Consider the following 27,960-nt stretch of genomic DNA (forward strand, 5'->3'; position numbering starts at 1 on the left):
AAGGCCGCCTTGGAGAACGCTTACCTGAAGATCCAAGGCTGAATGCCCGTGACTGCTGAAGTGCTCCCCCACAGGAAGAGAACAGTCTTGCCTGGTGATTGTCGAGCGGTGTTCATTCATCCGTTGTCGTAGCGTCTGCATGGTTTCCCCAATGTACCATGCCCCGGGACATCCTTTCCTGCAGCGTATCAGGTAGACAATGTTGGCCGAGTTGCAAGAGTAGGTACCGTGTACCTGGTAGATGGTGTTCTCACGTGAGATGATGGCATCCGTGTCGATGATCCGGCACGTCTTGCAAAGGTTGCTGTCGCAGGGTTCTGTGGTGTCGTGGTCACTGTTCTCCTGAAGGCTGGGTAGTTTGCTGCGGACAATGGTCTGTTTGAGGTTGCGTGGTTGTTTGAAGGCAAGAAGTGGGGGTGTGGGGATGGCCTTGGTGAGATGTTTGTCTTCATCAATGACATGTTGAAGGCTCCGGAGGAGATGCCGTAGTTTCTCCGCTCCGGGGAAGTACTGGACGACAAAGGGTACTCTGTCCACCGTGTCCCGTGTTTGTCTTCTGAGGAGGTCGGTGCGGTTTTTCGCTGTGGCGCGTCGGAACTGTTGATCGATGAGTCGAGGTTAACCGATGAGGTCCATCTGACGAAGGAGCAGCGCTCCAAAAGCTTATGGTATTTGCTACCAAATAAACCAGTTGGACTTTAACCTGGTGTTGTGCAATTATATCCCAGACAGTGGACATGATGTGAGTTGAAAGAATTTGATTTTGATTTGATTTATTATTGTCACACACAATGAAAAGCATTGTTTTTTGCGCATTATACAGACAAAACATATTGTTCATAGAGTACATAGGGGAGAAGGAAAAAGGAGAGAGTGCAGAATATAGTGTTGCAGTCACTGCTAGAGTGTAGAGAAAGATCAGCTTAATATATGGTAGGTCCATTCAAAAGTCTGATGGCAGCAGAGAAGAAGCCGTTCTTGAATCAGTTGGTATGTGACCTCAGACTTTTGTATCTTTCTCCTGACGGAAGAAGATGGAAGAGAGTATGTCCAGAATGCGTGGAGTCCTTGATTATGCTGGCTGCGGGAAGTTTAGACGGAGTCAATGGATGGAAGGTTGGTTTGCGTGATGGACTGGATTACCTTCACAACCCTTTGTAGTTTCCTGTGGTCTTGGTCAGAGCAGGAACCATACCAAGCTGTGATGCATGTTTCAAGGTGAAAAACATGGTTGTTTTTTCCTTCTAGGAGCACACAAGAAAAGGGATTAAAAGCCAACTGCAACCCTGATCTCTGTGTGTTAATATAATGTTCTAGTTATACTGTGCTGTGAAGGTTACAGCTGAAGAACATCCACTAGGCACCCCCACACTTGCAGGTAAACAATGTTTCTCTCTCGAATTGCTGGAAGAAAGTAGCAAGCCAGCAAAACCACAATCAAAATGGAAACAGGACAATTAATTCCTTTTGGCTAACCTGCAGAGCCAAGAAACTCAAATCCAACTGCTCAACTGCAAAGTCAGCACTGCCTTAATCACTCAACTTAATGGCTGCAACATCTTACCATCTACTCCTCGGACAAGCCAAAGGTTTATTTGTATATCTTTTTTAACTTTTATTTTTGAACTCCTTTCTCATTTCTAGTCTGTGTATGTGTGTTGCATTTTATTACTTTCTTCTTGTGCTTTAGTAACTAATAAACTCACTCTTTCTGGAATTCAATGAAGTTTGATTAAGTCAACATCTTTTGAAACATAAATACATTTGAACTGGGGAAAGGTATCCATGAAGGAAGGGATGCTTTTTAAATTAACCTTGTGGCGACCAACCAAAGGGAGCCAGTTCATCCCTCCTCGCCCAGGAGCATAACAATTTGAGGGTATCTCATCTGGAATCATAACAAATTGGGGGACATCACCCAGAGACTGGTCGTAACACAACAGATGTAGAAATTCACCTTGTCAAATTTCTGAAACTCCTTGTACAATTTGTTCAAATTGTGGACTAGTGTGGTTGCATCAAAGCTTTGCCTGACAGGCATTTTGGGGATGGTATGGGGTGGGGGCTATTGGTATAAGGCAATGGTGCAAAACAGAAAAATTGTGGCTGGGTGATAGATACAATATGATAATACTTTTAAGAGTCTGTTGAACCATAGAAAAGTTACAGCACAGAAAGAGGCCATTCAGCCCATCTTATCCATGCCAGCCCGAGGACACCCAGGTGTCTTTTCTAATCCCACCTTCCTGCACCTGGTCCATAACCCTGTAGCTTACAGCACTTAAGGTGCAGATCCAGGTACATTTTAAAAGAGTTTAGGGTCTCTGCCTCCGCCAAAAACTCAGGCAGTGAATTCCAGATACCCACCACCCTCTGCGTAAAAGAGTTCTTCCTCATGTCCCCTCTACATCTACTGCCACTTATCTGGAATCTATGTCCCTTGGTTCTAGAATTCTCCACTAAAGAAAACAATTTTACCCTGTCCACTCTAACTCTTTGTCTCATAATTTTGTCCACCTCTATCAAGTCACCCCTCAGCTTTTTTTGTTTCAAGGAAAATAATCCCAACCTATCCAATCTCTCCTCATAGCTACACTTTACTAGCCCTGACGACAGTCTTGCAAACCTCCTCTGCACTCTCTCCAGTGCAATTACGTCCTTCCTATAATGTGGTGACCAAAACCGCACACAATATTCCAGTTAAGGCCTCACCAGTGTTTCATACAATTCCAATATTATTTCCTTACTTTTATATACTATACCTCTGCCAATGAAGGGGAGCATTCCATATGCTTTCTTTATAACCCTACTTGAACTGCTGCCTTTAGGGACCTAAGTATGCCAAAATCTCTCATTTCATCTATCCTTCTTAGTATATTCCCAAGCCATTGATTTTGTTTTGTAGATTATAGCTATGAGTCCAAACAAAGGGCACGATACAGACATGGTACTCATCCGACAAATATATTTGCACACTTATTTGATGAGACTGTGACTTTAAGAAATGTATTTGAGCCATGTTCTTGAACAGGATATGTTGTGCACTCAGAGCCATAGTGTCTACTACTGACCTGCAGCAGCCGAATTGTTTCTAATAGTTAAAATGTTAGTTTTTATCTGTACTAATGCTGTTCTGCTGTTTTCCCCTGGGAATTTGCAGAGTGGGACATCATTAGGATGACTGGCAGGTATGGTCATGTGACAGGGAAGCTGGGCTTTTCACAGAATATTCAAGCTTGGAAGCTGCTTTTGAAGTTGAGAGAGCAGTGTCTCTATTTTCCCCTCTCTGAAGTTGGAGACTGGAATCAGCCAAGAGGTAAGTCTCCCTCTTGGAGATTCTGCTGTATGAGAGTTGCTGCAAAGGAAGAGGTATCCTTTTCTGTATCTGGCATCTGAAGACTGGGAACTGCCAGAGGCTGGGCTTGCTTCTCTGAGGTTTTGGTGTTTTGAGGATTTCCTCTTCTCTGAAAATTGCTGCCTGTACTTCTGTCCAGAAGTGTTAAAAAGCTGAAAATCCAGCATCATGTGAACACACATGTTTTGTGCTGATGCTGAAGAAGGGTGTATGCCTATGGGATATCACTTGAAATTGGAACAACAGAGACAGCTCACTGTTAAAAAATACACTGTGTAATTTTTAAATCTTGCAATTAGTAAACATTATGCTAATTCGTTTTGTTATATTCTAACTGTGTTCTTAAATAAAGTTTGTTTTGATAAAAGATCCCGAGTGGGTCACTTGAATCATACCTAGAGTGAAACACCTTATGCTCACCCATGCCAAAATCAAATATGAAACTCGGCTAACTTGACACAATACCTTGGAGTTTCTGGCCTGGGTCTTACACTTAAGTAAGAAGTTTAACAACACCAGGTTAAAGTCCAACAGGTTTATTTGGTAGCAAAAGCCACACAAGCTTTCGGAGCTGCAAGCCCTTTCTTCAGGTGAGTGGGAATTCTGTTCACAGAGCATATAAAGACACAAACTCAATTTACATGAATAATGGTTGGAATGCGAATACTTACAACTAATCAAGTCTTTAAGAAACAAAACAACTTGAGTGGAGAGAGCATCAAGACAGGCTAAAAAGATGTGTATTGTCTCCAGACAAGACAGCCAGTGAAACTCTGTGGGGGTTACAAATAGTGTGACATGAACCCAATATCCCGGTTGAGGCCGTCCTCGTGTGTGCGGAACTTGGCTATCAGTTTCTGCTCAGCGACTCTGCGCCGTCGTGTGTCGCGAAGGCCGCCTTGGAGAACGCTTACCCGAATATCAGAGGCCGAATGCCCGTGACCGCTGAAGTGCTCCCCAACAGGAAGAGAACAGTCTTGCCTGGTGATTGTCGAGCGGTGTTCATTCATCCGTTGTCGCAGCGTCTGCATAGTTTCCCCAATGTACCATGCCTCGGGACATCCTTTCTTGCAGCGTATCAGGTAGACAACGTTGGCCGAGTTGCAAGAGTAGGTACCGTGTACCTGGTGGATGGTGTTCTCACGTGAGATGATGGCATCTGTGTCGATGATCCGGCACGTCTTGCAGAGGTTGCTGTGGCAGGGTTGTGTGGTGTCGTGGTCACTGTTCACTGTCTTACACTTAAGACATCTCCAATGAAGCCGATTTCTCAGCTGGGTCCTATTCTGAGAATTACTCTGTCCCTTTGGTTGGTGTAAATCCTCAGTGTTTCATTGGCATTGGGGTTTTGCTTTCATCAGCCAACGCAGGCAGTTGTATTGAGGATGCTGACTGCTTGGGACAGGGCCACTTTAAGTCAGCGATGAAGTTGCTTCAGCCAAGGCAATAGTTTTCTGTGGAAAACAAAATACATGGTTGATGACCTGCAGCAGTGTTTTCTCTAAGCTTTGTGAGTGTTTCGCTATGTCGCCATCCAATATTCACTGCAAAGGGGCAATTAAGTCATGTAACAGCAGCCCCTTTAAGATGTGCAACCATGCACGCAGCAATTTTGAAAGGGACTACACAGTGCCACAAACAGGCCTCACACAGCAAAGGAAAATGAGGAAGAACATTGGTCTGGAGCCCAATTTATATTTAATGAAACTACACATGTACCACCTTAGCCTCATGTTGGAAACATTAGCCGCAATTCTCCCAAAAGCGCTGAATTGGTGGGAAAACTGTTCTAGATCACAACTGTTTTGTCAGTTCAGCTTCTCACTCGAATCTCCCCACTCTGTGCACTGCAGAGGTCCCAGTCGTGAATCTCATGAAAAACCCGGGAGGTGCGGGGCCTATTCATGCTGAAGTTTGAACTCTGCGCATGCGCAGTGGTCCCGATTTGTCAGACTCCCCATTTGCTGGCCAGCTCGATTGCTGGCCAGCCCGGGGCCCCCACAGTGCTGCCCCTCCAGCCCCCCCCCCCCCCCCCCCCCCACAGCCCATTCGCGGCCCCCACAACAATTCCTGGGCCAGCCCTGACCACACCCCACCCCGGAGCACCCCGATGTACTGCCCACACCCCCCCAGCAGTGGCAACCCCCCCGCCCCCCCGCCCCACTCCGGGAGGCAGGCTCCCCCAGCAGACCCTCCCCCAGCCCGCCCCAATCGCTGCCCTCTCTCCATCCCAGACCAACCGCCATGCAGAGTGGCAGCGGCACGCCCCAACCCCACCAATCGTCCCTAGGTCCTGCCCACAATACACCCCGCCCCCTTGGCACTGCCCGATGGGTAAAGCCAAGGGGTTGGGCGGTGGTGCCCCCTGGGCATGGACACTTTGCCCCTTGGGCATTGCCAGGGTGCCCATGCCCTGGGGGCACCACCCCCCTGTCGTCTGACCCCCTGGGGGGGGCCCCAATTGCCTCCCCTTTATTCCGGTGGGGTTTCCCGCGAGTTCCCCGAACGTGGGACCTACTTTAAACCCCGCCGGATGAAGTACTCCTGGCGGGGTGGGAGATTCAATCAGGACCGGTAAGTTCTCGATAATTAGATTTAAAAGACATTTAAAACATATTAAAAAAAGATTCAAATTACTTACTTGCCTTACCGCCGGTTTCCAGCGTGGTCTGGCCTGCGACTGTTCTCCGGCTCTGGGAGATGCGCATGCGTTCCCGGCACATGCGCAAATCCTAGATCAAGGCCAGCGATGTGCATCTCCCACCCCGACCCGCCAGATAAGTTGCGGGTCGGGATGGGAGAATCGCGGCCATGATCTCACAACTCATGACCAGTGGCAATGAATATATTCAGTTCAGTATGGTGTCCTTCTCTTTCATAGGATAGAGTCAAGGCCCAACTTGTCCATGCCGCCCTTTTTTTTAAATCCCTAAGCTAATCCCAACTGCCCGCATTTGACCCATATCCTTCTATAAAGAGGTGGCATGTCTTGTGAAAAGGAAGAGGGAAGCTTATGTAGGGATGAGGAAACAAGGTTCAGATGGCTCGATTGAGGGTTACAAGTTAGCAAGGAATGAGCTGAAAAAGGGGCTTAGGAGAGCTAGGAGGGGACATGAGAAGTCCTTGGCGGGTCAGATCAAGGAAAACCCCAAGGCTTTTTACTCCTATGTGAGGAATAAAAGAATGAACAGGGTGAGGTTAGGGCTGGTCAAGGACAGTAGTGGGAACTTGTGTATGGAGTCAGTAGACATAGGCGGGGTGATGAATGAATACTTTTCTCCAGTGTTCACCAAGGAGAGGGGCCATGTTTTTGAGGAAGAGAAGGTGTTACAGGCAAATAGGCTGGAGGAAATAGATGTTCGGAGGGAGGATGTACTGGCAGTTTTGAACAAACTGAAGGTCGATAAGTCCCCTGGGCCTGATGAAATATATCCTAGGATTCTTTGGGAGGCAAGGGATGAGCTTGCAGAGCCTTTGGCTTTGATCTTTGGGTCCTCGCTGTCCACGGGGATGGTGCCAGAGGACTGGAGAGTGGCGAATGTTGTTCCTCTGTTTAAGAAAGGGAATAGAAATGACCCTGGTAAGTATAGACCGGTTAGTCTCACTTCGGTGGTTGGTAAATTGATGGCAAAGGTCCTTCGAGATGGGATTTACGACCATTTAGAAAGATGCGGATTAATCTGGGATAGTCAGCACGGATTCGTGAAGGGCAAGTCGTGCCTCACAAATTTGATAGAATTTTTTGAGGAGGTAACTAAGTGTGTTGATGAAGGTAGGGCAGTTGATGTCATATACATGGATTTTAGTAAGGCGTTTGATAAGGTCCCCCATGGTCGGCTTATGATGAAAGTAAGGAGGTGTGGGATAGAGGGAAAGTTGGCCGATTGGATAGGTAACTGGCTATCTGATCGAAGACAGAGGGTGGTGGTGGATGGAAAATTTTCGGACTGGAGGCAGGTTGCTAGCGGAGTGCCACAGGGATCAGTGCTTGGTCCTCTGTTCTTTATGATTTTTATTAATGACTTAGAGGAGGGGGCTGAAGGGTGGATCAGTAAATTTGCTGATGACACCAAGATTGGTGGAGTAGTGGATGAGGTGGAGGGCTGTTGTAGGCTGCAAAGAGACATAGATAGGATGCAAAGCTGGGCTGAAAAATGGCAAATGGAGTTTAACTCTGATAAATGTGAGGTGATTCGTTTTGGTAGGTCTAATTTAAATGTGGATTACAGGGTCAAAGGTAGGGTTCTGTAGACTGTGGAGGAACAGAGAGATCTTGGGGTCCATATCCACAGATCTCTAAAGGTTGCCACTCAAGTGGATAGAGCTGTGAAGAAGGCCTATAGTGTGTTAGCTTTTATTAACAGGGGGTTGGAGTTTAAGAGCCGTGGGGTTATGCTGCAACTGTACAGGACCTTGGTGAGACCACATTTGGAATATTGTGTGCAGTTCTGGTCACCTCACTATAAGAAGGATGTGGAAGCGCTGGAAAGAGTGCAGAGGAGATTTACCAGGATGCTGCCTGGTTTGGAGGGTAGGTCTTATGAGGAAAGGTTGAGGGAGCTAGTGCTGTTCTCTCTGGGGCGGAGGAGGCTGAGGGGAGACTTAATAGAGGTTTATAAAATGATGAAGGGGATAGATAGAGTGAACGTTCAAAGACTATTTCCTCGGGTGGATGGAGCTATTACAAGGGGGCATAACTATAGGGTTCATGGTGGGAGATATAGGAAGGATATCAGAGGTAGGTTCTTTACGCAGAGAGTGGTTGGGATGTGGAATGGACTGCCTGCAGTGATAGTGAAGTCAGACACTTTAGGAACATTTAAGTGGTTATTGGATAGGCACATGGAGCACACCAGGATGATATGGAGTGGGATAGCTTGATCTTGGTTTCAGATAAAGCTCGGCACAACATCGTGGGCCAAAGGGCTTGTTCTGTGCTGTACTGTTCTATGTTCTATGTATACCCATCTTACCCATGTAACTGTCTAACTACATTTTAAAAGACAAAAAGGATACCAAGGTTTGTGTTGCAGAGCAAAAGTAATTATTTGGCATTCGCTAAAGCTTTGTTTATCTAGTCAGTCAATGAAAACCATTTTGTTTCAGACACCAAGTTGCACCTTTGTATCTAAAACAAGAGAAATGCGAAGGACCTAGGTTGACACTTTATCCCTAAGTTTTCAAGCATTTGCAGAATGAACTTTTAGTTCAGTATCCTAAAATAAGTGGACACCCAGCCAAGTGCTCATGAATTATGTATTCTCTCTCTGGGGTAGAAGAGGACATTACTAAACTGAACCCAGAGAGTGAATTTTCAATCTGGGGTGGGGATCCTGACACTTCGATGGTTTCTGGGCCCTGGCCCCATACTGGGTCTGCATCACCAGATCACAGAATTGTTACTACACAGGAGACCATTTGACTCATTGTGTCTGCATTAACTCTCCAAAGGAGAATTTCAGCTAGTGTCTTCTTCCTGTAACGCTGCAGATCATTTCTATTCAATCATCTAATGCCCACTTGAATGCCTCGCTTGAATCTGCCAGCAACACACTCTCAACCAGTGCATTCCAGACCCTAACCACTCTGCATTTTTTTCTCACATCACTTTTGCTTCTTTTGCCGATAGCTGTATCTGTGCCCTCTTGTTCTCAATCATTTCAAGAGTGGGATGTTTCTCCCTATCTGCGCTGTCCATAGAATCCTACAATGCAGAAGGAGGCCATTTGGCCCATCGAGTCTGCACCAACCACAATCCCTCCCAGGCCCTATCCCCATAACCCCATGCATTTACCTGACACTAAGGGACAATTTAGCATGGCCAATACACCTAACCTGCACATCTTTGGACTGTGGGAGAAAACTGGAGCACCCGAAGGAAACCCACGCAGACACAGGGAGAATTTGCAAACACCACACAGATAGTGACCCAAGCTGGGAATCGAACCCAGGTCCTTGGTGCTGTAAGGCAGCAGTGCTAACCACTGCCACCGTGCCGCCCCAGACCCCTCATGATTTTGAACACTTCTATCAAGTCTCCTCTCAGCCTTCTTTTCTCCAACGAAAAGAATCCCAATTTCTCCAATCTTGTTTCATAATGGAAGTTACTCATTCCTAGAACCATTTTCATAACCCTCTTCTGCAGTCCCTCCAATACGTTCACATCCTTCTTAAAATGAGGCATCCAGAACTGTACACAATATTCCAGCTGAGGTCTAACAAGTATCTTATATAAGTTCCATATCACCTCCTTGTTCTTGTTCTCTATGGCCCTATGAATAAAACCTGCTAGTTTTATAAACTGCGCTCTCAGCCTGTCCTATCACCTTTATTGACTTATGTACATATACACCCTTTATAGTACCCATTTTTTATACTGTCTGCTCATGTACTTCCTTGTAAAATGTATCGCCTCACATTTCTCTGGATTGAATTTTATCTGTCACCTAGCTGCCCATTCCAATTTGTCTGTGTCTTTTTGAAATTCTGCACCAGTCTCCTCACAACTTACAATGCTTTAAAATTTGGTATCATCTGCAAATATTGAAATTGATTCCTGTACACTAAGGTCTAATATGTATCAGAAAAAGGGTCACAATACCAGCCCGTGGGAAACACCAGTACAAACATTCTTGCAGCCCAAAACACATCTATGAACTCTGTTTCACTCTCTGTTTCCTCTCACTTAGCCAATTTTGTATCCATTGTGCCACTGTCCCATTTATTCCATGAGCTAGTCTGTTGTGTAGCACTGCATCAAATGCCTTTTGGAAGTCCATGTACACCACGTCAACAGCTTTGCCCTCATCAACCCTCTCTTGCAACACTGGTGATATACTACATCACCAATGCAACACCATTCTTATACCTCATTTTCAGTGTACTGCCTAAAGATGGCAATGGGCTCGAGGGTGAATCTCAAAGGCAGATAGCAGCCATGACTGGGTTTGCTGGCCTTGCAAAATTGAGCAGGCAGGAGGACAGAAAACTAGCAGCATCAGGGACCAAAGCAAGTCTTCAGACTATCATCTTCTTGATCTGTTCTACTCAAACGATGGCAACTCTTTGCCACTGCTTGAACACCGCAGTTAAATTTTACTTTCTTTTCAAAATATTAAATCATCAGCGACATGGTGGGCAGCATGGTGGCACAGTGATTAGCACTGCTGCCTCACAATGCCAGGAACCCGGGTTCAATTCCAGCTTCGGGTAACTATTCGTATGGAGTTTACACGTTCTTCACGTGTCTGCGTGGGTTTCCTCCGGGTGCTCCAGTTTCCTCCCACAGTCCAAAGATGCGTGGGTTAGGTTGATTGGCCAGAGAAAATTGTCCCTTAGTGTCAGGGGACTAGCAGGGTAAATATGTGGGGTTACGGGGTAGAGTTTGGGTGGGAAAGTTAAAGTTTATTGCTCACAAGGAAGGCTTACATTAACGCTGCAATGAAGTTACTGCAACGAAGTTACCTAATCGCCACATTCCAGCGCCTGTTTGATTCAATGCACCTAATCAACATGTCTTTGGACTGTGGGAGGAAACTGGAGCACCTGGAGGAAACCCACGCAGAGAGAACATGCAAACTCCACACAGACAGTGACCCAAGCCGGGAACTGAACCAGAGTCCCTGGCGCTGTGAGGCAGCAGTGCTAACCACTGTGCCACTATGCCGGAATGTGGTCGGTGCAGACTTGATGGGCCAAATGGCCTTCTTCTGCACTGTTGGGATTCCACAATTTATGAATATATATTGCTGCGCTTCCAACAGCACAGAAGTGACCCAGACCTTTTGCTCTTCACATTCTCAGTTTTGAAAATTTCCTCTGTCTCTCTCCAGTCCATTAACAAGGTCTAAAATTAATTCCACTCCCCAGGGTCCCACACCAAGGGAGCGATTGAGCAGTGCAGCGGACTGGGGAACATCAATGGAGGCCGTTTTATGGTCTTCCTGCCGGGCACCACGGCCTCCACGAGTCTCCCAGGCAAAGATTTCCAGAGTAATCAGCTCCGTGCTGAAAATTGACATGGAGCTGATTACAATTTGGAAATCTGGATTTCCATGTCAGCAAACAGGTTGGATCCTGCTGGAGGGAAGAGAGGCCATTGAGGCCCCCCCTCCTCCCCAGGATGGTGGGGGTAAAGAGGGGTGCTCCTTTGACAAAGCTAGCCTGGAAGTACCAGCCTGGCAACCTGGCATTGCCCAAGGGACACCATGGCACTGCCCACCAGGCATCAGGCACTGCCAAGTGGTTGGGGCCTACTGGTGGAGGTGGGGGGTGATCCTGCAAGAGAATCGGTGGCAGAGGGAGGGAGGACAACGATCGTGGCTGGCCATCTGGGTGGGGGGCAGGAGGGGTTCGGAGCTGCAGGCAGGTGGGGGGGGGGGTGAGTGCGGACATCAAGATTTGCTGGGGAGAACCAGGAGACCAGCGATCCGGGTAGGGGGTGGGGGGGATCTCTGCAACGCCAATGATGGGGGGTTGCGGGGCCGGTCAGCAATCAGGAGGCCGGCAATGCAGGGTCACTGTGCACGCGCCAATCTCTCTGTGCTGACAGATCGGCGCATGCGCAGTGGTCCGCTCAGCACTATGCTGTCGGCCTCTCGGGCGAGAATAGGTCCCGCCACCTGATTTTCAGAGGAAATCCCGCTAGGGCACTCTGTGATGCACAGAGTGAAGGAGCATTGCTCTGCAAATCACGCTGAAAAAAGCCAGTACCCTGGTAAACCAGCGGGAGTTACCCCCATTTTCCTGCAAATAGGGGACTTAGAATTTTTTTGGGGAGAATCTTAGCCCAAATCTGAAGGTTAGGATACTTTAAAGTTTTTTATTCATTAGATGTGGGAGTTGCTGGCTGGGACAGCATTTATTGCCCATCCTCAATTATCCTTGAACTGAACAGCTTGCTAGGCAATTTCAGAGGGCATTTAAGAGTCAACTACATTGTTGTGGGTCTGGAGTCACATGTCGGCCAGGTCAGGTTTGGATGGCAGAGTTCCTTCCCTAAAGAACAGTTGTGAACCAAATGGGCTTTTACGGCAATTGACAACGGCCAGGATTTTCCTGGATGTCGGGCAGGAAAAGTGGTGTTGAAGCCACCAATGGCAATGCTGGCTTTCTCCACATAGTTTCCTCCATAGTCTGAACAATAAAGTGACTGGTCCCACAATGCATCACTGGTAGGGCTGCCTATAATTCACCTGCCCTGCCAGCAATTTAGAAACTCAAGGATCTGGGGTGGCATTTTTAAAGGCCACCCCATCAAGGAGCAAGCAAACTCTTGCATCACCCCCTTCCCTGGATTGTGCATGGATAGTGTCAGGTTACTGCCCTGGCAGTATTTGGGCATAAACCTCTCCCCACTGAGTACTGCATTCACCCGAGCTGTCCTGGAGATTTGCTCACCAGGTGCATGCATTCAGAAACCAGTTGGGCTCCACACCGTTGTGCCTTCACGCCGCCATGGATGGATTTTTAGACGAGGGAGGAATGATTCTAGTGTGCTGGTTTGATAATATGTAAATATATTCAAATGGGGTTCCCGATGTTCAACATCCAGAAAAACGAGGGGTCAATCGCATTATGTGTTCACACTGACACAAAATGTGACTTTGCACTTCTTGCGGTATTTTCTGCACCCGTCACCAAACCCGCCCACTGTGAACAGGAGTGGAAAATGCCAGCCAATGGTCATCATTAGTTTTTTAATTAATTTAAATTTCACCATCTGCTGTGGTGAAATTGAAACCTGGTTTCCCAGAGCATTACCATGGGTCTCTGGATTACTTGTCCAGTGACAGTACCACTATGCCACCATCTCTCCATAAAGTAAAGTTGGCAATCTCTCCCAGATTCATGGTTGACAATCGTGTGGAAATTGACTAAATCAGCTCAATGGAAGATACTAGGTAAGAATAGAGAATGTCTGATACTGGAATCACCATTCCCAAATGGATAGATTTAAATCGTAGCAAATATTATAGGGAAAGAAGCTTTAGCACCAAAAGCAATGGCTGTTAAGTGCTCATTGGTTATTACCAGAGTTTAAAATATCCAGAACATGACTATCCAAATTAAGAAACAGTAGGATGGCAAGAGCAATTTTAAAAAAGCCTCTAAAAAGAAATAATAATTTGTCTTCTGTGTGATCTGTTGAAAGAGAAGAAAAATAATTGAAGGCTGTGCTTCAGATTGAACACATGAATGAGAAGGATGAGCGGTGATCTTGCTGACACATATAAGTTTCTGACAGAGCTTGAAAGGGTAGATGCTGAGAGTACGTTACCTCTCGTGGGGGAATCTAGAACTAGGGGGTGTGGTTAAAAAATGGCGTCTCCCATTGAAGAAGATGAGATGGAATTTCTTCTCTCAGAAGGTTATTTGTGTTTGGAGTTCTCTTCCCCAGCAAGCAATCGAGGCTGGGTAATTGAATATAGTCAAGACTGAGTTAGACAGATTTTTGATTGATAAGGAAATGATGGATTAACACAGCCGATCTGGCAGCATCTGTGGGTAGAGAGAAACAGAGTTAATGTTTCAAGTCCATTTGACCCTTCTACGGAACTGAAAAGGGATAGAAATATGGTGAATTATATACTTGGAAAGGGGGGAATCGGGTAGAATATAAAGTCAGTGGTAGGTTAGAATTACGGAGTCAAATGCCATCAGGGACTGAAGAGTGTTAATTGGCAAAGTTAAGAAAGCAAAATGTGTTAATAGGTGAAGAGATCAGTGCTCTATGGAAGCAAAACTGAACAAGGGGCAGCAGCCATATGGAAGAGGGGTGGAGTTGTGTTGGGACAAGCCAGGGGAACTGAATAACACAAAAAAGGGAGAGTCACAATAGAGGGGAAAGATCACAGTCTGAAGTTGTTGAATTCAATGTTCAGCCCAGAAGGTAACATGCCAAATCAGAAGATGAGGTGTTGTTCTTCCAGCTTGCATTTGGCCTCACTGGATCATTGCAGCTGATTGAGGATGGACATATGGACATGAAAACAAGATGCTGAGTTGAAACGGCAAGTGACCAGAGGTTGGGGTCACATTTGTGGACCCCAATCTTCTCCAAGCATGGACCCCATTCATCATATTTCTACCCCTTTTCAGTTCTGAAGAAGGGTTGTAAGGACTTGAAATCTTAACTGTATCTCACTCTCTATAGTTGCTGCCAGGACCACTGAGTTTATCCAGCATTTTCTGTTATTATTGTTCAGCAAATGTTGTCCAATCACAAATTCCATCTAATGTTGGATCCTATACTTAAGAGTTTTGCAAGCATGGGTTAGTTGAGTATGATCTTTATGTTGCCTGTTGTGAACAGCCGAAGAGACAAGCTGATTGATACAATCTGCCAGTGAAAAAAAGTCTGTTGAACTACATATTTTGAAATAGCTGACTGTCAACATATCCAGAAGAAACAGGAAAAAGCAGAAATAAAAGGAAAGTGCAATACATTCATTTTCATTCATGGCAAGTTACCATTATAACCAACAATTGCTTCAGACGGCAATAATTGACTAACCAAGGCAACCAAATTTATACATAATGTGTGTGCTTTTTAAATTCAAGCAACAAACCAGAGTTGTTTTGTAACCAATGTGGTTCTATTAAAATCTATTTGCGATCCTTGAACTACATAAGCATAGACTGAGAGCAGTACAGAGCTATATTTCACAAAATAACATGTATAAATGAAAATCAGAAATTAACTATAAATTCCAATTGTTTTGCAAGCTACTGAATATAACACTCTCTTTACATAGAATTAGCCAATAACATACATTTTTCTTTTCTAAATCCCCCCTTTTAAAGGTAGTTGCTTTTTTTATATAGGGACAATTTCTTCCAAATTATTTTATTCAATTACCTTGCATATTTTCTATTTATATATAATAGGGCACTATAATCGAGCACTAAAAGAACAATAAACACCTATAAAAATAACATTACATTGTATTCTTCAGGACAGCATATAATGCGCAACACATAAAAATCTTAAATGCAAATGCTTAACAAATAGAACAACCTCAGCAAGTACTGCATTACATTGTAACAGGGTACATTATATGTATATACACATTTAACTAATTGTTTTTACAAAAGTTTTTTTGTTCATTTTTTCACAATTTTAGTTATACAACGAACACTTAACAAAATATATTACTGTGAATAACTTCTGAGAAATGTTACAAGTTAAAGGTTCTGATGTTGTCTACGTAGTTTTGCAAAGCAAAAAATAAAAAGCAGTCTGAAGCTGCAGAGGCTTCATCTTCAAAGAAAGATGCTGTAGACATCAAACCGGTCAGAACTCAGATTACAAATACTACTCTGATTTATCACAATAAAGTTCTTTCAAAGTTTTGAGTTCCTCGATTAGCTGCTTGTTTTGGGTTTCCAGCACTGCAACACGACTCTCCAGACACTTTACATATTCCTTTTTTCGACGTCGACATTCTTTGGCAGCCTCCCTGCAAACAGCAGAAGCAAAAAAGGAACGAGAAATACTTGATATGCTATGCAACATCAGGGCTTCTGGAACAATTCCAGTATTATAGGTCAACATGATTCTGCACCCCGCCCACCCCCCCCCCCATTCCCAAATTTGCAACTGAATTCATAGGCTAGGTTAAAATACAAAGCAAAATGGAGTATATCATGCTCAAAAGTGTCCCTGTCCCAACTCCACCTGGTAGTCCATGGAACTGCAACATCTCATGCCTGGGTCAGAGTTCAAAAAGTATGAAAGTGGCAGTTTGAAGCTGTTAATCTGTTTTATGGCAGTACAAGTCTTTTAGGGCCTTGAGCTCCTCGATAAGAGTCTTGTTTTGATTTTCAAGCACAGCGACTCGATTTTCAAGACACTTGACATACTCCTTCTTCTTTTTGCGACATTCACGAGCAGCCTCCCTGGAATTAACAGAAGGCACATCATAGCGACAGCCGAAAAAGGGAAGAAACCGACTAATCTGTATACTTTGTCTTTGTAATGCCATCCTTAGAGTGCCACTCGAGGATCCCCAGTCCTTGAGCTACGACCAGCACCAACCAAATCAGAAGCCGCTGGCTTTGCCGAATCCCTCATAACACTCCAACAATCTAAATCATATTTATGGGATTATTTGCAGCCAACCAGTATGAATGCCAGGAATGGGATGCAGTTGACTCATCCCCATCGAACGACTTTTGACAGATGTCATAACCACATCAAATTGAAGTATTGCATTCAGATGTAAGTTCCTGTCTGGATTGAAGTATATAGCCACAGCAGTGAAACAAGTAATTCGACCACTGTTCCAGGAAGCATCTTTTTTTTTGGTTGGTAAAACACAAATATGTGCATAATTATTTAACAGAATGAAAATAGACTGTATTAAAACTTGTGTCAGTCTAAACATGTTAACTAAAACATTTTAAAAACAACAAAAAATGCTCATTCTTCAGGTTATGAGATGACACAATCAAAAAGTGTCAAAAATTCCATCAACTAGTTGTCTATAATACTGAAGAAATTATTGGCTCATTGTTCATTATTATTCACATTTTCCTCAGTTATGATTTTATAAAGACATGAAAAAAGATGACAAAAATACTAAATACTAAAATGCACTGGGACAACGAAAACAAAAATGTGAAATATTTGAATTTCCAGGGCAATACAATTAAGCCTTTTTGTATTTCCATCTGTTTGCCAATTATAAGCATAATAAAATATCCCTGTCCCAACTTCATCAGGTGGTCTATGTGACTGCAATGTTTTATGCTTGGGTCAGAGTTTAAAAAGGTATGAAATGATTGAAGCCAATTCTATACTTTTTGAATTCTGACAGAGGTGCAAAGTGATTATACCTTTTCGCTAAGTTAACAAGAGGAAAATATAGTGTTTGATTAGCTGCTGAAAGTTGAGAGAAAATGTTTACAAAAAGTATGTAACTTTTAGCAATCACTTAATGCACCTGTTAGCTGCAATTATAATGCAATCCTTAATAAGGTAAGCATTTGACCTGCTATCTTGGGCTATATGGTATCATTTTAAACGCTTGTAACAAATAAATGCAACATAAAAAGTTAAAAATTTACATCTATCATCTATATAACCAATATTGTGCCAGAAACTCTAATACAGTTAGTAAGTTAACAGCCAAAAACATCATTTTATGAAAAAATGTTGGCATGTTGAAACAAGGGGTGGCACAGTGGTTAGCACTGATGTTTCACAGCTCCCCGGGCCTGGGTTTGATTCCTGGCTTGGGTCATTGTCTGCGTGGAGTTTGCACGTTCTCCCCGTGTCTGCATGGGTTTCCTCCAGGCGTTCCGGTTTCCTACCACAGTCTAAAGATGTGCGGGTTAGGTTGATTGGCCAAGCTAAATTGCCCCTTGGTGTCCCGGGATGCATAGGTTAGAGGCATTAGCAGATAAATATGTGGGGTTACATGGATAGGGCCTGGGTGGGATTGTTGTCAGTGCAGACTCAATGGGCCAAATAGCCTCCTTCTGCATTATTGAGTTTCGATGAATTGCATTTTACATGTTTAAAAAATTCTTCAATTTTTCCAATTTTACTTTCTCCTTACTGCTGAAAAAAGGAAATAAATATGACAGTAGTTATATGATTATCTTTGACTGCTAATATTTCAGGATATATTTTGTTAACGTAATATTTGTGGAAATATTTTTGTAGCTGAAAAGAGAGATATTCTACTGAAGCTTTTCATCCTGCACTTTTCAGGACAAATATGCAGAATTTCAAACCATCGCAACAATTTTGCTGCAGGAAAAAGGGTGCTGACTAGCAAGTCGGCTGATTACTCCATGGAACATCTTGGTCAGGTAATACAGAATGTAGACTCCCCAAGCTCCCAGCTCATTCAATAAAGGTGCAAGGCTTGAATATATTCCCTTTTTTTTGCAGCAAAGGTGTCCCTGGCTATGTTCTCTGCTAACAAAAGAATAAGTTCACGTTTTGAGCCTCTTTTGAATTATCCGGGAGCTTGGGGAGCCTACAGTTCCAGGTTGCTTTCGACATGCCAACACCTCAACCAGATTGGACTTCACCTGCAGTACAAATTGTTGTGATCATTTGAAATTTGGCATTCTTGCATTTGTCCTGATGAATACAAGATGAAAAACTTCACCAACACATCTTTTTCAGAAATATTTCTGTAGCATTTCATACTGTGATTATTTATTACAAATCTATCCACCGTGGATAAAACTGGAACTTCATCAAACAGTCTCATTCAACCACTATTTTGATTTTTTTTAAAAATCAAGTTAACCCTTCTTTATGGACAGCAATGGCAAGCATGACTTTCTCATCCTCCTGTTGCACTTATCTTGCATGTCCAAGTTGTACTTCTTGCATGATGAAGCATCAGTGGAGAGTGTTCAAGCTACAAAATTAAAGTCAGTTCTGAATGTCGCTGCATGCAATTTCCTTTGAAGGCAAGCTCAAGAATTTTTTTTGAAAACTAAATGAAGAGCAATGATTTAAGGGGTTCAAAATGCCTCTGTCATAATAGAACAGATTAATATAATTACACAATGAAAAATCATGCAGGAGGAAATAATAGGAATAACCATTGACAGGCAGTAAGATAATCGACTGACGCATGAGGATAAAGCAAAACCAGGGACATACCAGGAAGAGGGCATGCTACTGACCCACAGCTAGTTAGATTGCACACAGCTAGTATATGGCATAACTAGGACAGGCAGACACTACTACATTACAATCAGAGATCTTCAATTTGTGCATGTAAAAATTCTATTGATGTAATTTTACTTTCATAAATTATTTTTCTGAAACACACTACATGATAACAATCCGAGTGCTTGAAGCAAAATATGCTTATAATAATAACAAATTGTCAAAGGAAAGCAAAGATGCAAAATATCTTTATTTCATCAAACTGAGCACATATTCTGAATTTTCATCAAACATTAAAATTGTACACGCCAAAGACAACCTTTAGTTTATTGATGCCTAAAAAGAAAATAAACGCACAAGCATTTGCCTATGTATATTTATAATATACATGATACACGCACAGTAATTACCACCCAAAAACATCGTAAATATTTGTAAAATTCAGTCAGAATTTTCAATAATGATCACTACTACTGTAAACCAGATTGTATTACACAGTGAGAAGACAGATTTCTAAATAGTCACATTAGACAGCTGGTGCAAATGGTGACTAAAGAACTGTAGCTTCAGGTCATTTTGGCACAGTGTGAGAACATTTTGGCATAAATCATCAACAGCTTATTTAAAAATACAACACTTGGTTCCTTGAATTAGGATGATAGACTCTAAAATGAGGCTGCTATGTGGTTATATGTCACCAATGTTGCCATCTGAAGTACCAAATGAAGGATACACATTTTTCTTGAGGTGGCTGTGAAAAATCTCAACAAGCACCATATTAAAAGCAGAAATAAAAGCAGAGCTGGAGAACAGAAGGGATCTATTTTGGCCTGGATTCTTAAATTATGGCAGTAACACTCTGAAAGAAGGAAGTCCAGATTATATGGAGATATAGCATAAAATTTTAAAAATTCTTTATTTTGCAGTAACCTGGATCTTTCAGACACTTCCTCGCATCAATGGATCTGTATAGATAAATCTTTCATTACACTGTCATTGATTATAATGCTGAAGTATTTTACGTTACATGGATCAAGCAGTAATAAGAGGTGGCAATTTTCTTGAGGGCAAATGGCTGAAGCCACTCTTGAAGACATAGGTTTTGAAGGAAGATTTAAGACAGATTCAAATAGAGTCATAGAGGTTTACAGCATGGAAACAGGCCCTTCAGCTCAACTTGTCCATGCCGCCCAGATTTTACCACTAAGCTAGTATCGCCCGCATTTTCCCATATCCCTCTATATTCATCTTACCCATGTAACTGTCTAAATGCTTTTTAAGATAAAGAAACTTGGGAAGCTCCTGAGCATGGGAACCAGTTGGCTGAAGGCTCTTCCCCCAATGGTAGAGATGTGCTAGGGATGGGAGAGAGCTAAGACACGCAACATGCAGAAACTAGCAATGCAAGAGTGCGGAGTTTGAGCAGGGATGTAAATTTCAGGGGAGTTGCAAAGTAGCATAGTCTCATTAAATGTATTACCACTTTAAATGCATTATCTCTTTCAATGCATTACCACTTTAAGACCATCAACATTTTTTTAAACTGTCAGCAGCTGCCATTTCTCTCTATGTGCTTTTCCTGCGCTTTTGAAGTTTTAGCATGAACCTGGCAGGTCCTCCTTTGAACCTTTTTAAAAACTTTAAAAACTTCTTTTCACCAACAGAAAGCTCTCAGCGATCTCTGCAGCTTTTTTCCTTTGGCTATCTGGAGAGTGTGTTATTCTCTTCCTTTGATGTGCTGACTTATTTTTTGTCAACATCACTGCCAGATTCAATGCCCTCAAGGTCCAAGAGGCTGTTTTTAAATGTTATTAACTTATCTTCCAAATAGAGGGAGGACTTTTTTAAAATTCAGAACTTGCTGTCTGCAGTATCTCAGTGCAGGGACTGCTATCCGGACACACCCACCTTAGGCTCTGCTTGGATCGTGAGCCCGGAAATCTCATTTCTTGTGCTCTGGAGACCAAGCTGCAACTCTATGAGACATTTTTCTTTCACTCAAAACACTGCTCTATGTTCTCTTTGCTTTCTTTTTAATAAAAAACTTGCAGCAACTCTTTATCTCTTTTTATAAACCTAAGTTCCACTTTCCTTAAACACAAAATTACAGTTCTTGCTTCTGATAGTCATTTTCTCCCCATATTTCCCTCCACTTATTTTCAAACTTATGACTGTACTGGTCAATTCAAGTTTGCTCTGTGTTAGCCTCTCATGGCCTAGCAATATTCCAACATCTCACCACTCACACATCTCAGACCACAGGTAATGTCTCAAAGTTCATTCCATCTTTGTCGCCAAGGTAATGATGCACACTACAGACTTGGCCAGAAACACAAAAGGTATTTATTAACAAGGGAAAAGTTGGAAAGAGGCTTGCAGCCTCACAGCTGCCCTAGAGCAGCCCACCGGCTGCCCTAATCCCTACATGGCTTCTATATGTCTTCAGACTGTCCCCTGCCTAACGTAGGACTCCAGTCCCCTGGGGTGATTACCCAGTCGCAGTCCCAATTGGTCCCTCAAGCCAGGTGACCCTCTTCTGCTATGCTGCCCTTAAAAGGACAATTACCATAGTCCCACGCACCATTTTTATCTGGTGGTGCAGGGTTTGGAAGCCCATTAAAAGTTTTAAGAAATTGTGAAGAAAATGGAAAGCCTGCTGACGTGTGCAGAACATTCTGAAAGCTAAGTGCAAAGTGTTTTCACACCTTCAAAATTCACTCTTACAGAATCACAGAATAGTTACAGCACAGAAGGAGGCCATTCAATCCATCATGTCTGCACTGGTTCTCTGAGGGAACAATTTGTCTAGAAAGAATCACAGAATGATTGCAGAAGGTGCTGTATTATGTCATAGATGTATTTTTATTGCAGTGATTCATCATAGGGATCTATCCTTTAAAGATAACTTGACCTTTACATTGATCAGCCTTGTGTATTTATTCACATGATGTGGAGATGCCAGCGTTGGGCTGGGGTAAGCACAGTAAGAAGTCTCACAACACCAGGTTAAAGTCCAACAGGTTTATTTGGCTTGTGCTACCAAATAAACCTGTTGTACTTTAACCTGGTGTTGTGAGACTTCTTACTGTATTTATTCACATGCCATTTAATGCTAGTCCAATGAAGGAAGCACCATCATGCAGTGATGTTACAAAATGTCCCATCAACCTGTGCTATCATCTTTTCTACTGATTTAAATGGTTCTGGCTAAGAAAACCTGGTTTTGACCTAACTGTGGGTCAACCACGTGGACTGCAGCATTGCAAGGTGGCAGCGCACCACCACCACCTTCTGAAGGGCAATTAGGGAGAATCATAGAATCATAGAAATCCTACAGTGCAGAAAGAGGCCATTCGGCCCATCGAGTCTGCACCGACCACAATCCCACCCAGGCCCTACCCCCATATCCCCACATATTTACCCACTAATCCCTCTAACCTACGCATCTCAGGACACTAAGGGGCAATTTTAGCATGGCCAATCAACCTAACCCGCACATCTTTGGACTGTGGGAGGAAACCGGAGCACCCGGAGGAAACCCACGCAGACACGAGGAGAATGTGCAAACTCCACACAGACAGTGACCCAAGCCGGGAATCGAACCCAGGTCCCTGGAGCTGTGAAGCAGCAATGCTAACCACTGTGCTACTGTGCCGCCCCGTAGGGACGGGCAATAAATGCTGGCCAGCCAGCAATGCCCATGTCCCACAAATGAATAATAAAAATCAACTTGATAAAAGCCTAACCACCTTATACTGCTTTGAAATTGAAATGAGTGCTTGCTATTTGTTCCTTCCCTAAGAACAGTCTATCCCTTGGACAGCTGTGGCCATTATTAATAGTTGGCCGAGTGAAGTGCTAATCAATTTCCGCACAGTAGGTGTCCCATTCACCTGAGAATGAATGAGTTTCAATAAGTTGCCAAAACAGATTGTCCCTTTGATGTGGTTTCTGATTAGTTAACACGAGCTAATAGGATTACGAATATAACAAGGTGTTTTTCACATGGCAGAATGCATTTTCTTCTCATCAATGATATGGAGGTTTCTATTAGATGGTGAGGGGTTGCTCCCACCCCAAGGAATACAAAATATTTTTCATTGACATTGCATGGAATCTGAGGACTGAACATAGTGCATACTGAGTGGATGACTTTGGAGGATAATTGGGGGGGACACAGGTGGCATGATTGATCTGAGAGGACATGGAGGATACGTGGTGGCATGCAGTGATCTCACAGGGGCATAGAATATATCTAGGGACTTAGAGGTGGCAAGGGCTAGCATGGAGGATGGGTGAGGGAGGGGTGAGAAAGGGGGTTTCGAAGGCCTTTAAATATTGTGGAGAGCTGCAATACTGTGTTGGAGAATTGAGGCCAGCCCTCTAACCAGCGTCTCACTGCTCAACTGAAAGCCCGGTCCAGGTGTGAAAAGACAAAAATGGTGTGTGAAGTCACTCATGGGTCAAGTGTGCAGTTTACAAATTGCGAAAGTGTGCAGGTCGAATTTTCCCAAGCCCAAAGGAAGATTTAGCCCAAGATTTTATATTTGATGCATAGGGGAACTCAATGCAGTTTTCACATATTCACTGGCGATACCCAATTCTACTGCATCTCCACCTACCTTGACCTCTCCACTGTCTCTAAATTGTCAGACTGATAATCTGATATCCAGTTCTGCGGGAGCAAGAAATTTCTTCCAACTAAATATTTTAAGCCTGAAGTCACTATCTTCCATTCCCATCGAAAACCCTGTTTCCTAGGCACTGATTCAATCTCTGTTCCTGGCAACTATCTGATGCTGAACCAGATGCTTGCAATGGTGTTATATTTGACTGAGGTGATCTTCCTACTACATATCTACACTATCACAAAGATTATTTCTTCCTGTTCACCTTCAACACTATTATTCCTACAAAACTCATCTCCAAACTCTGTGGCCTGGACCTCAGTTCCTCCCTCTGCGACTGAACCCTGAACTTCCTAACTCACAGACCGCAATTAGTTGAGATAGGCAACAACACCTCCTTCATGATCATCAACACCGGTGCCCCACAAGGCTGTGTTCTCAGCCCCCTACTATACTCCTTACACATCTATGACTGAGTGGCCAAATTCCCCTCCAACTCGACTTTCAAGTTTGCTGAAGACACCACCATAGGGGGTCGGATCTCAAACAATGACGAGGCAGAGTACAGGAATGAGATAGAGAATCTGGTGAACTGGTGCGACAACAATAATCTCTCCCTCAATGTCAACAAAATGAAGGAGATGGTCATCGACTTCAAGAAGCGTATTGGAGGACATGTCCTTGTCAAAATCAACGGGGACCAAGTAGAAATGGTCGAAAGCTTCAAGATTTTAGGTGTCCAGATCACCAACAACATGTCCTGGTCCCCCATGCTGAGACTATAGTTAAGAAAGCCCACCAATGCCTCTACTTACTCAGAAGACTAAGGACATTTGGCATGTCAGTTACGACTCTCACTAACTTTTACAGATGCAACATAGAAAGCATTCTTTCTGGTTGTATCACAGCTTGATATGGCTCCTGCTCTGCCCAAGACCGCAAGAAACTACAAAGGGTCGTGAATGTAGCCCAGTCCATCATGCAAACGAGCCTCCCATCCACTGATACACTTCCCACTACCTCGACACCCTGGACATACTCTCTTCCACCTTCTTCCATCGGGAAAAAGATACAAAAGTCTGAGGTCAGGTACCAACCAATCAATTGGGTCAATGGGCTGACGAATGGCAGATGGAGTTTAATTTAGACAAATGCGAGGTGATGCATTTTGGTAGATTGAACCAGGGCAGGACTTACTCAGTTAACGGTAGGGCGTTGGAGAGAGTTACAGAATAAAGAGATCGAGAGGTACATGTTCATAGCTCCTTGAAAGTGGAGTCACAGGTGGACAGAGTGGTGAAGAAGGCATTCGACATGCTTGGTTTCATCGGTCAGAACATTGAATACAAGAGTTGGGACGTCTTGTTGAAGTTGTACAAGACATTGGTAAGGCCACACTTGGAATATTGTGTGCAATTCTGGTCACCCTATTATAGGAAGGATATTATTAAACTAGAAAGAGTGCAGAAAAGATTTACTAGGATGCTACCGGGACTTGATGGTTTGAGTTATAAGGAGAGGCTGGATAGACTGGGACTTTTTTCTCTGGAGCGAAGGAGGCTGAGGGGTGATCTTATAGAGGTCTATAGAATAATGAGGGGCATGGACAAAGTAGATTGTCAATATCTTTTCTCAAAGGTAGGGGAGTCTAAAACTAGAGGGCATAGGTTTAAGGTGAGAGGGGAGAGATACAAAAGTGTCCAGAGGAGCAATTCTTTCACACAGAGGGTGGTGAGTGTCTGGAACAAGCTGCCAGAGGTAGTAGTAGAGGCGGGTACAATTTTGTCTTTTAAAAAGCATTTAGATAGTTACATGGATACGAAGAGTATAGAGGGATATGGGCCAAATGCGGGCAATTGGGATTAGCTTAGGGATTTTTTAAAAAAGTGCGGCATGGACAAGTTGGGCCAAAGGGCCTGTTTCCATGCTGTAAAACTCTATGACTCTATGACAACCAACGCAAGAACAGCTTCTTCCCTGCTGCCATCAGACTTTTTAATGGACCTACCTCGCACTAAGTTGATCTTTCTCTACACCCTAGCTATGATTGTACACTACATTCTGCAGTCTCTCCTTTTCTTCTCTATGAACGGTATACTTTGTTGGTATAGCATGCAAGAAACAATACTTTTCACTGTATACGAAGACATCTGACAATAATAAATCAAATCAAATCACCTATTTCCATCTTTATAACATGTGACTCCAGAGCCACAGCAATGTGGTTGACTCTCAACTGTCCTCTGAAATGGCCCAGCAAACCACTCAGTTCAAGGGCGACTAGGGATGGACAATAAATGCTGGCAGGAATTGGAATGTCAGCTAAGCAGGATTTTCTACAAATAGAATGGTGGCAGTAAAGTTCTGGATGAATCTATGTGAACTGAAATAAATGGGTATGGCAATAGTATCAATCAACAGCTTGGTTATTCAGCTAACAACAACCTGCACTGGCTTCACTCAAGAGTCAATAGTAGGGACTTGATAACCAATATATGGTTAGGGGCGGCATGGTGGCACAACGGTTAGCACTGCTACCTCACAGCGCCAGGGACCCGAGTCGAATCCAGCCTCGGGTGACACACTCACCCGAGTTTGCATGTTCTCCCCGTGTCTGCGTGGGTTTCCTCCAGTTTCCTCCCACACCCCAAAGATGTGCAGGTTAGGTGGATTGGCCATGGTGAGTTGCCCCTCAGTGTCAGGGGGACTAGCAGGGTAAATACGTGGGGTTACAAGGATAGGGCCTGGGTCGGACAGTTATCAGTGCAGACTTAATGGGCCGAATGGCCTCCTTCTGCACTGTAGGTATTCTATGATTCTATTCTATGAACATATGAATGTACGAATTAGGAGCGGGGTAGGCCACTCGGCCACTTGAGCATGCTCCATCATTCAATAGGATCATGGCTGATCTGATTGTGATCTCAACTGCGCATTCCTGCCTACCCCAATAACTTTTCATTCCATTGTTAATCAAGAATCTATCTAGCGCTGCCTTACAAATATTCTGTTTCCACTGCCTTTTGAGGAAGAGAGTTCCAGAGATTCACGGCCCTCAAATTCTTCTCATCTCCATCTCAAATGAAGGATCCCTTATTTTTAAACAGTGACCCCTAGGTCGAGGTTCTCTGACAAGAGGAAACATCTGCTCCACATTCATTCTGTCAATACACCTCAGGATCTTAAAAGGTTTCGATCAAGTCGCCTCTTACTCTTTTAAACTCTACTGGATACAAACTTAACCTCTGCAACCTTTCCTCCTAAGGCAGCCCACTCCTTCCTGGGATTAGTCTGATAAACCTTCCCTGAACTGTTCTTAATTTATCAACATCTTTTCTCAGATAAGGAGACCAGTACTGTACATAAATACTCCAGATGTGGTCTCACCAATGCCCTGTACAATTGAAGCATAACCTTACTATTTTTGTAATCAATTCCCCTCACAATAAATGATAACATTCTATTAGCCTTCCTAGTACCTATTGTACTTGTAGACTAGCCTTTTATGGTTCATGCACTAGGGCACCCAGATCCCTCTGCACTTCTGAGCATTGCAATCTCTCACCATTTAGATAATAAGTTTCTTCTTTATTCTTCCTGGCAAAAAGGACAATTTCACATTTGCTCACATTACACTCCATTTGCCAGATTTTTGTCCACTAACTTAACCTATGTACCTTTTTACATCCTTTTCACTATTTACTTTCCTACCTATCCTTGTGTCATCAGCAAATTTAGTAACCATACCATCAGTCCCCTCTTCTGAGTCATTTGATTTGATTTATTATTGTCACATGTATTAGCATACAGTGAAAAGTATTGTTTCTTGCATGCTATACAGACAAAGCATATCATTCAAGAGAAGGAAATGAGAGTGTGCAGAACATAGTGTTAGTCACAGCTAGGGTGTAGAGAAAGATTAACTTAATGCAAGGTAGGTAAAAGAATGAAGTTTTTAGAACGAGAGTAAAAGATGGAATTAGAAGGTACGCTGGGCATAGCTTGCAAGAAGTCGCCTCGCTCCAGCGCCATCTTGAGTCGGAATTTGACCAACATTCACTTTATTAATTTTTTTCTTATTTAATTTTCTATAGAAACTCTTACTATCCCTCTTTATATTAATAGCTATCTTTCTCTCGTACTCTCTCCTCATCGATCTTTTTATCATTCTTTGATGTTCTTTATATTCTTTCCAATCTTCTGATCTGCCACTTGTCTTTGCGCAAATATGTGCTTTTTCCTTAAGTTTAATAATGTCTCTAAATTTTTTAGTTAACCAGGCTCCCACCTTGAATTTTTTTCTTTCTCATGGGTATATGTGTATTCTAAAATATCTC

The 27,960-nt window shown here is 43.4% G+C and overlaps 1 protein-coding gene across 14 annotated transcripts in view; it reads right to left on the reverse strand.

Moving 5' to 3' along the window:
* Positions 1–14,810: 14,810 nt before the first annotated feature.
* LOC144506712 (cAMP-responsive element modulator) overlaps positions 14,811–27,960 on the reverse strand; it is a 132,192-nt gene continuing 119,042 nt past the window's right edge. For 4 of the 14 annotated variants that reach the window (XM_078233123.1, XM_078233138.1, XM_078233105.1 and 1 more), the window contains one exon: positions 14,835–16,255. In XM_078233123.1, the coding sequence (XP_078089249.1) occupies positions 16,111–16,255 (145 nt within the window). In that variant the 3' untranslated portion in view covers positions 14,835–16,110. Of the gene's footprint in view, positions 16,256–27,960 lie in introns of all 14 variants that reach the window. The other 10 variants (XM_078233146.1, XM_078233115.1, XM_078233107.1 and 7 more) reach the window with 8 other exon arrangements.

The sequence above is a fragment of the Mustelus asterias genome, chromosome 2, assembly GCF_964213995.1.
Source record: "Mustelus asterias chromosome 2, sMusAst1.hap1.1, whole genome shotgun sequence".
In the NCBI taxonomy this organism is placed as follows: domain Eukaryota; kingdom Metazoa; phylum Chordata; class Chondrichthyes; order Carcharhiniformes; family Triakidae; genus Mustelus; species Mustelus asterias.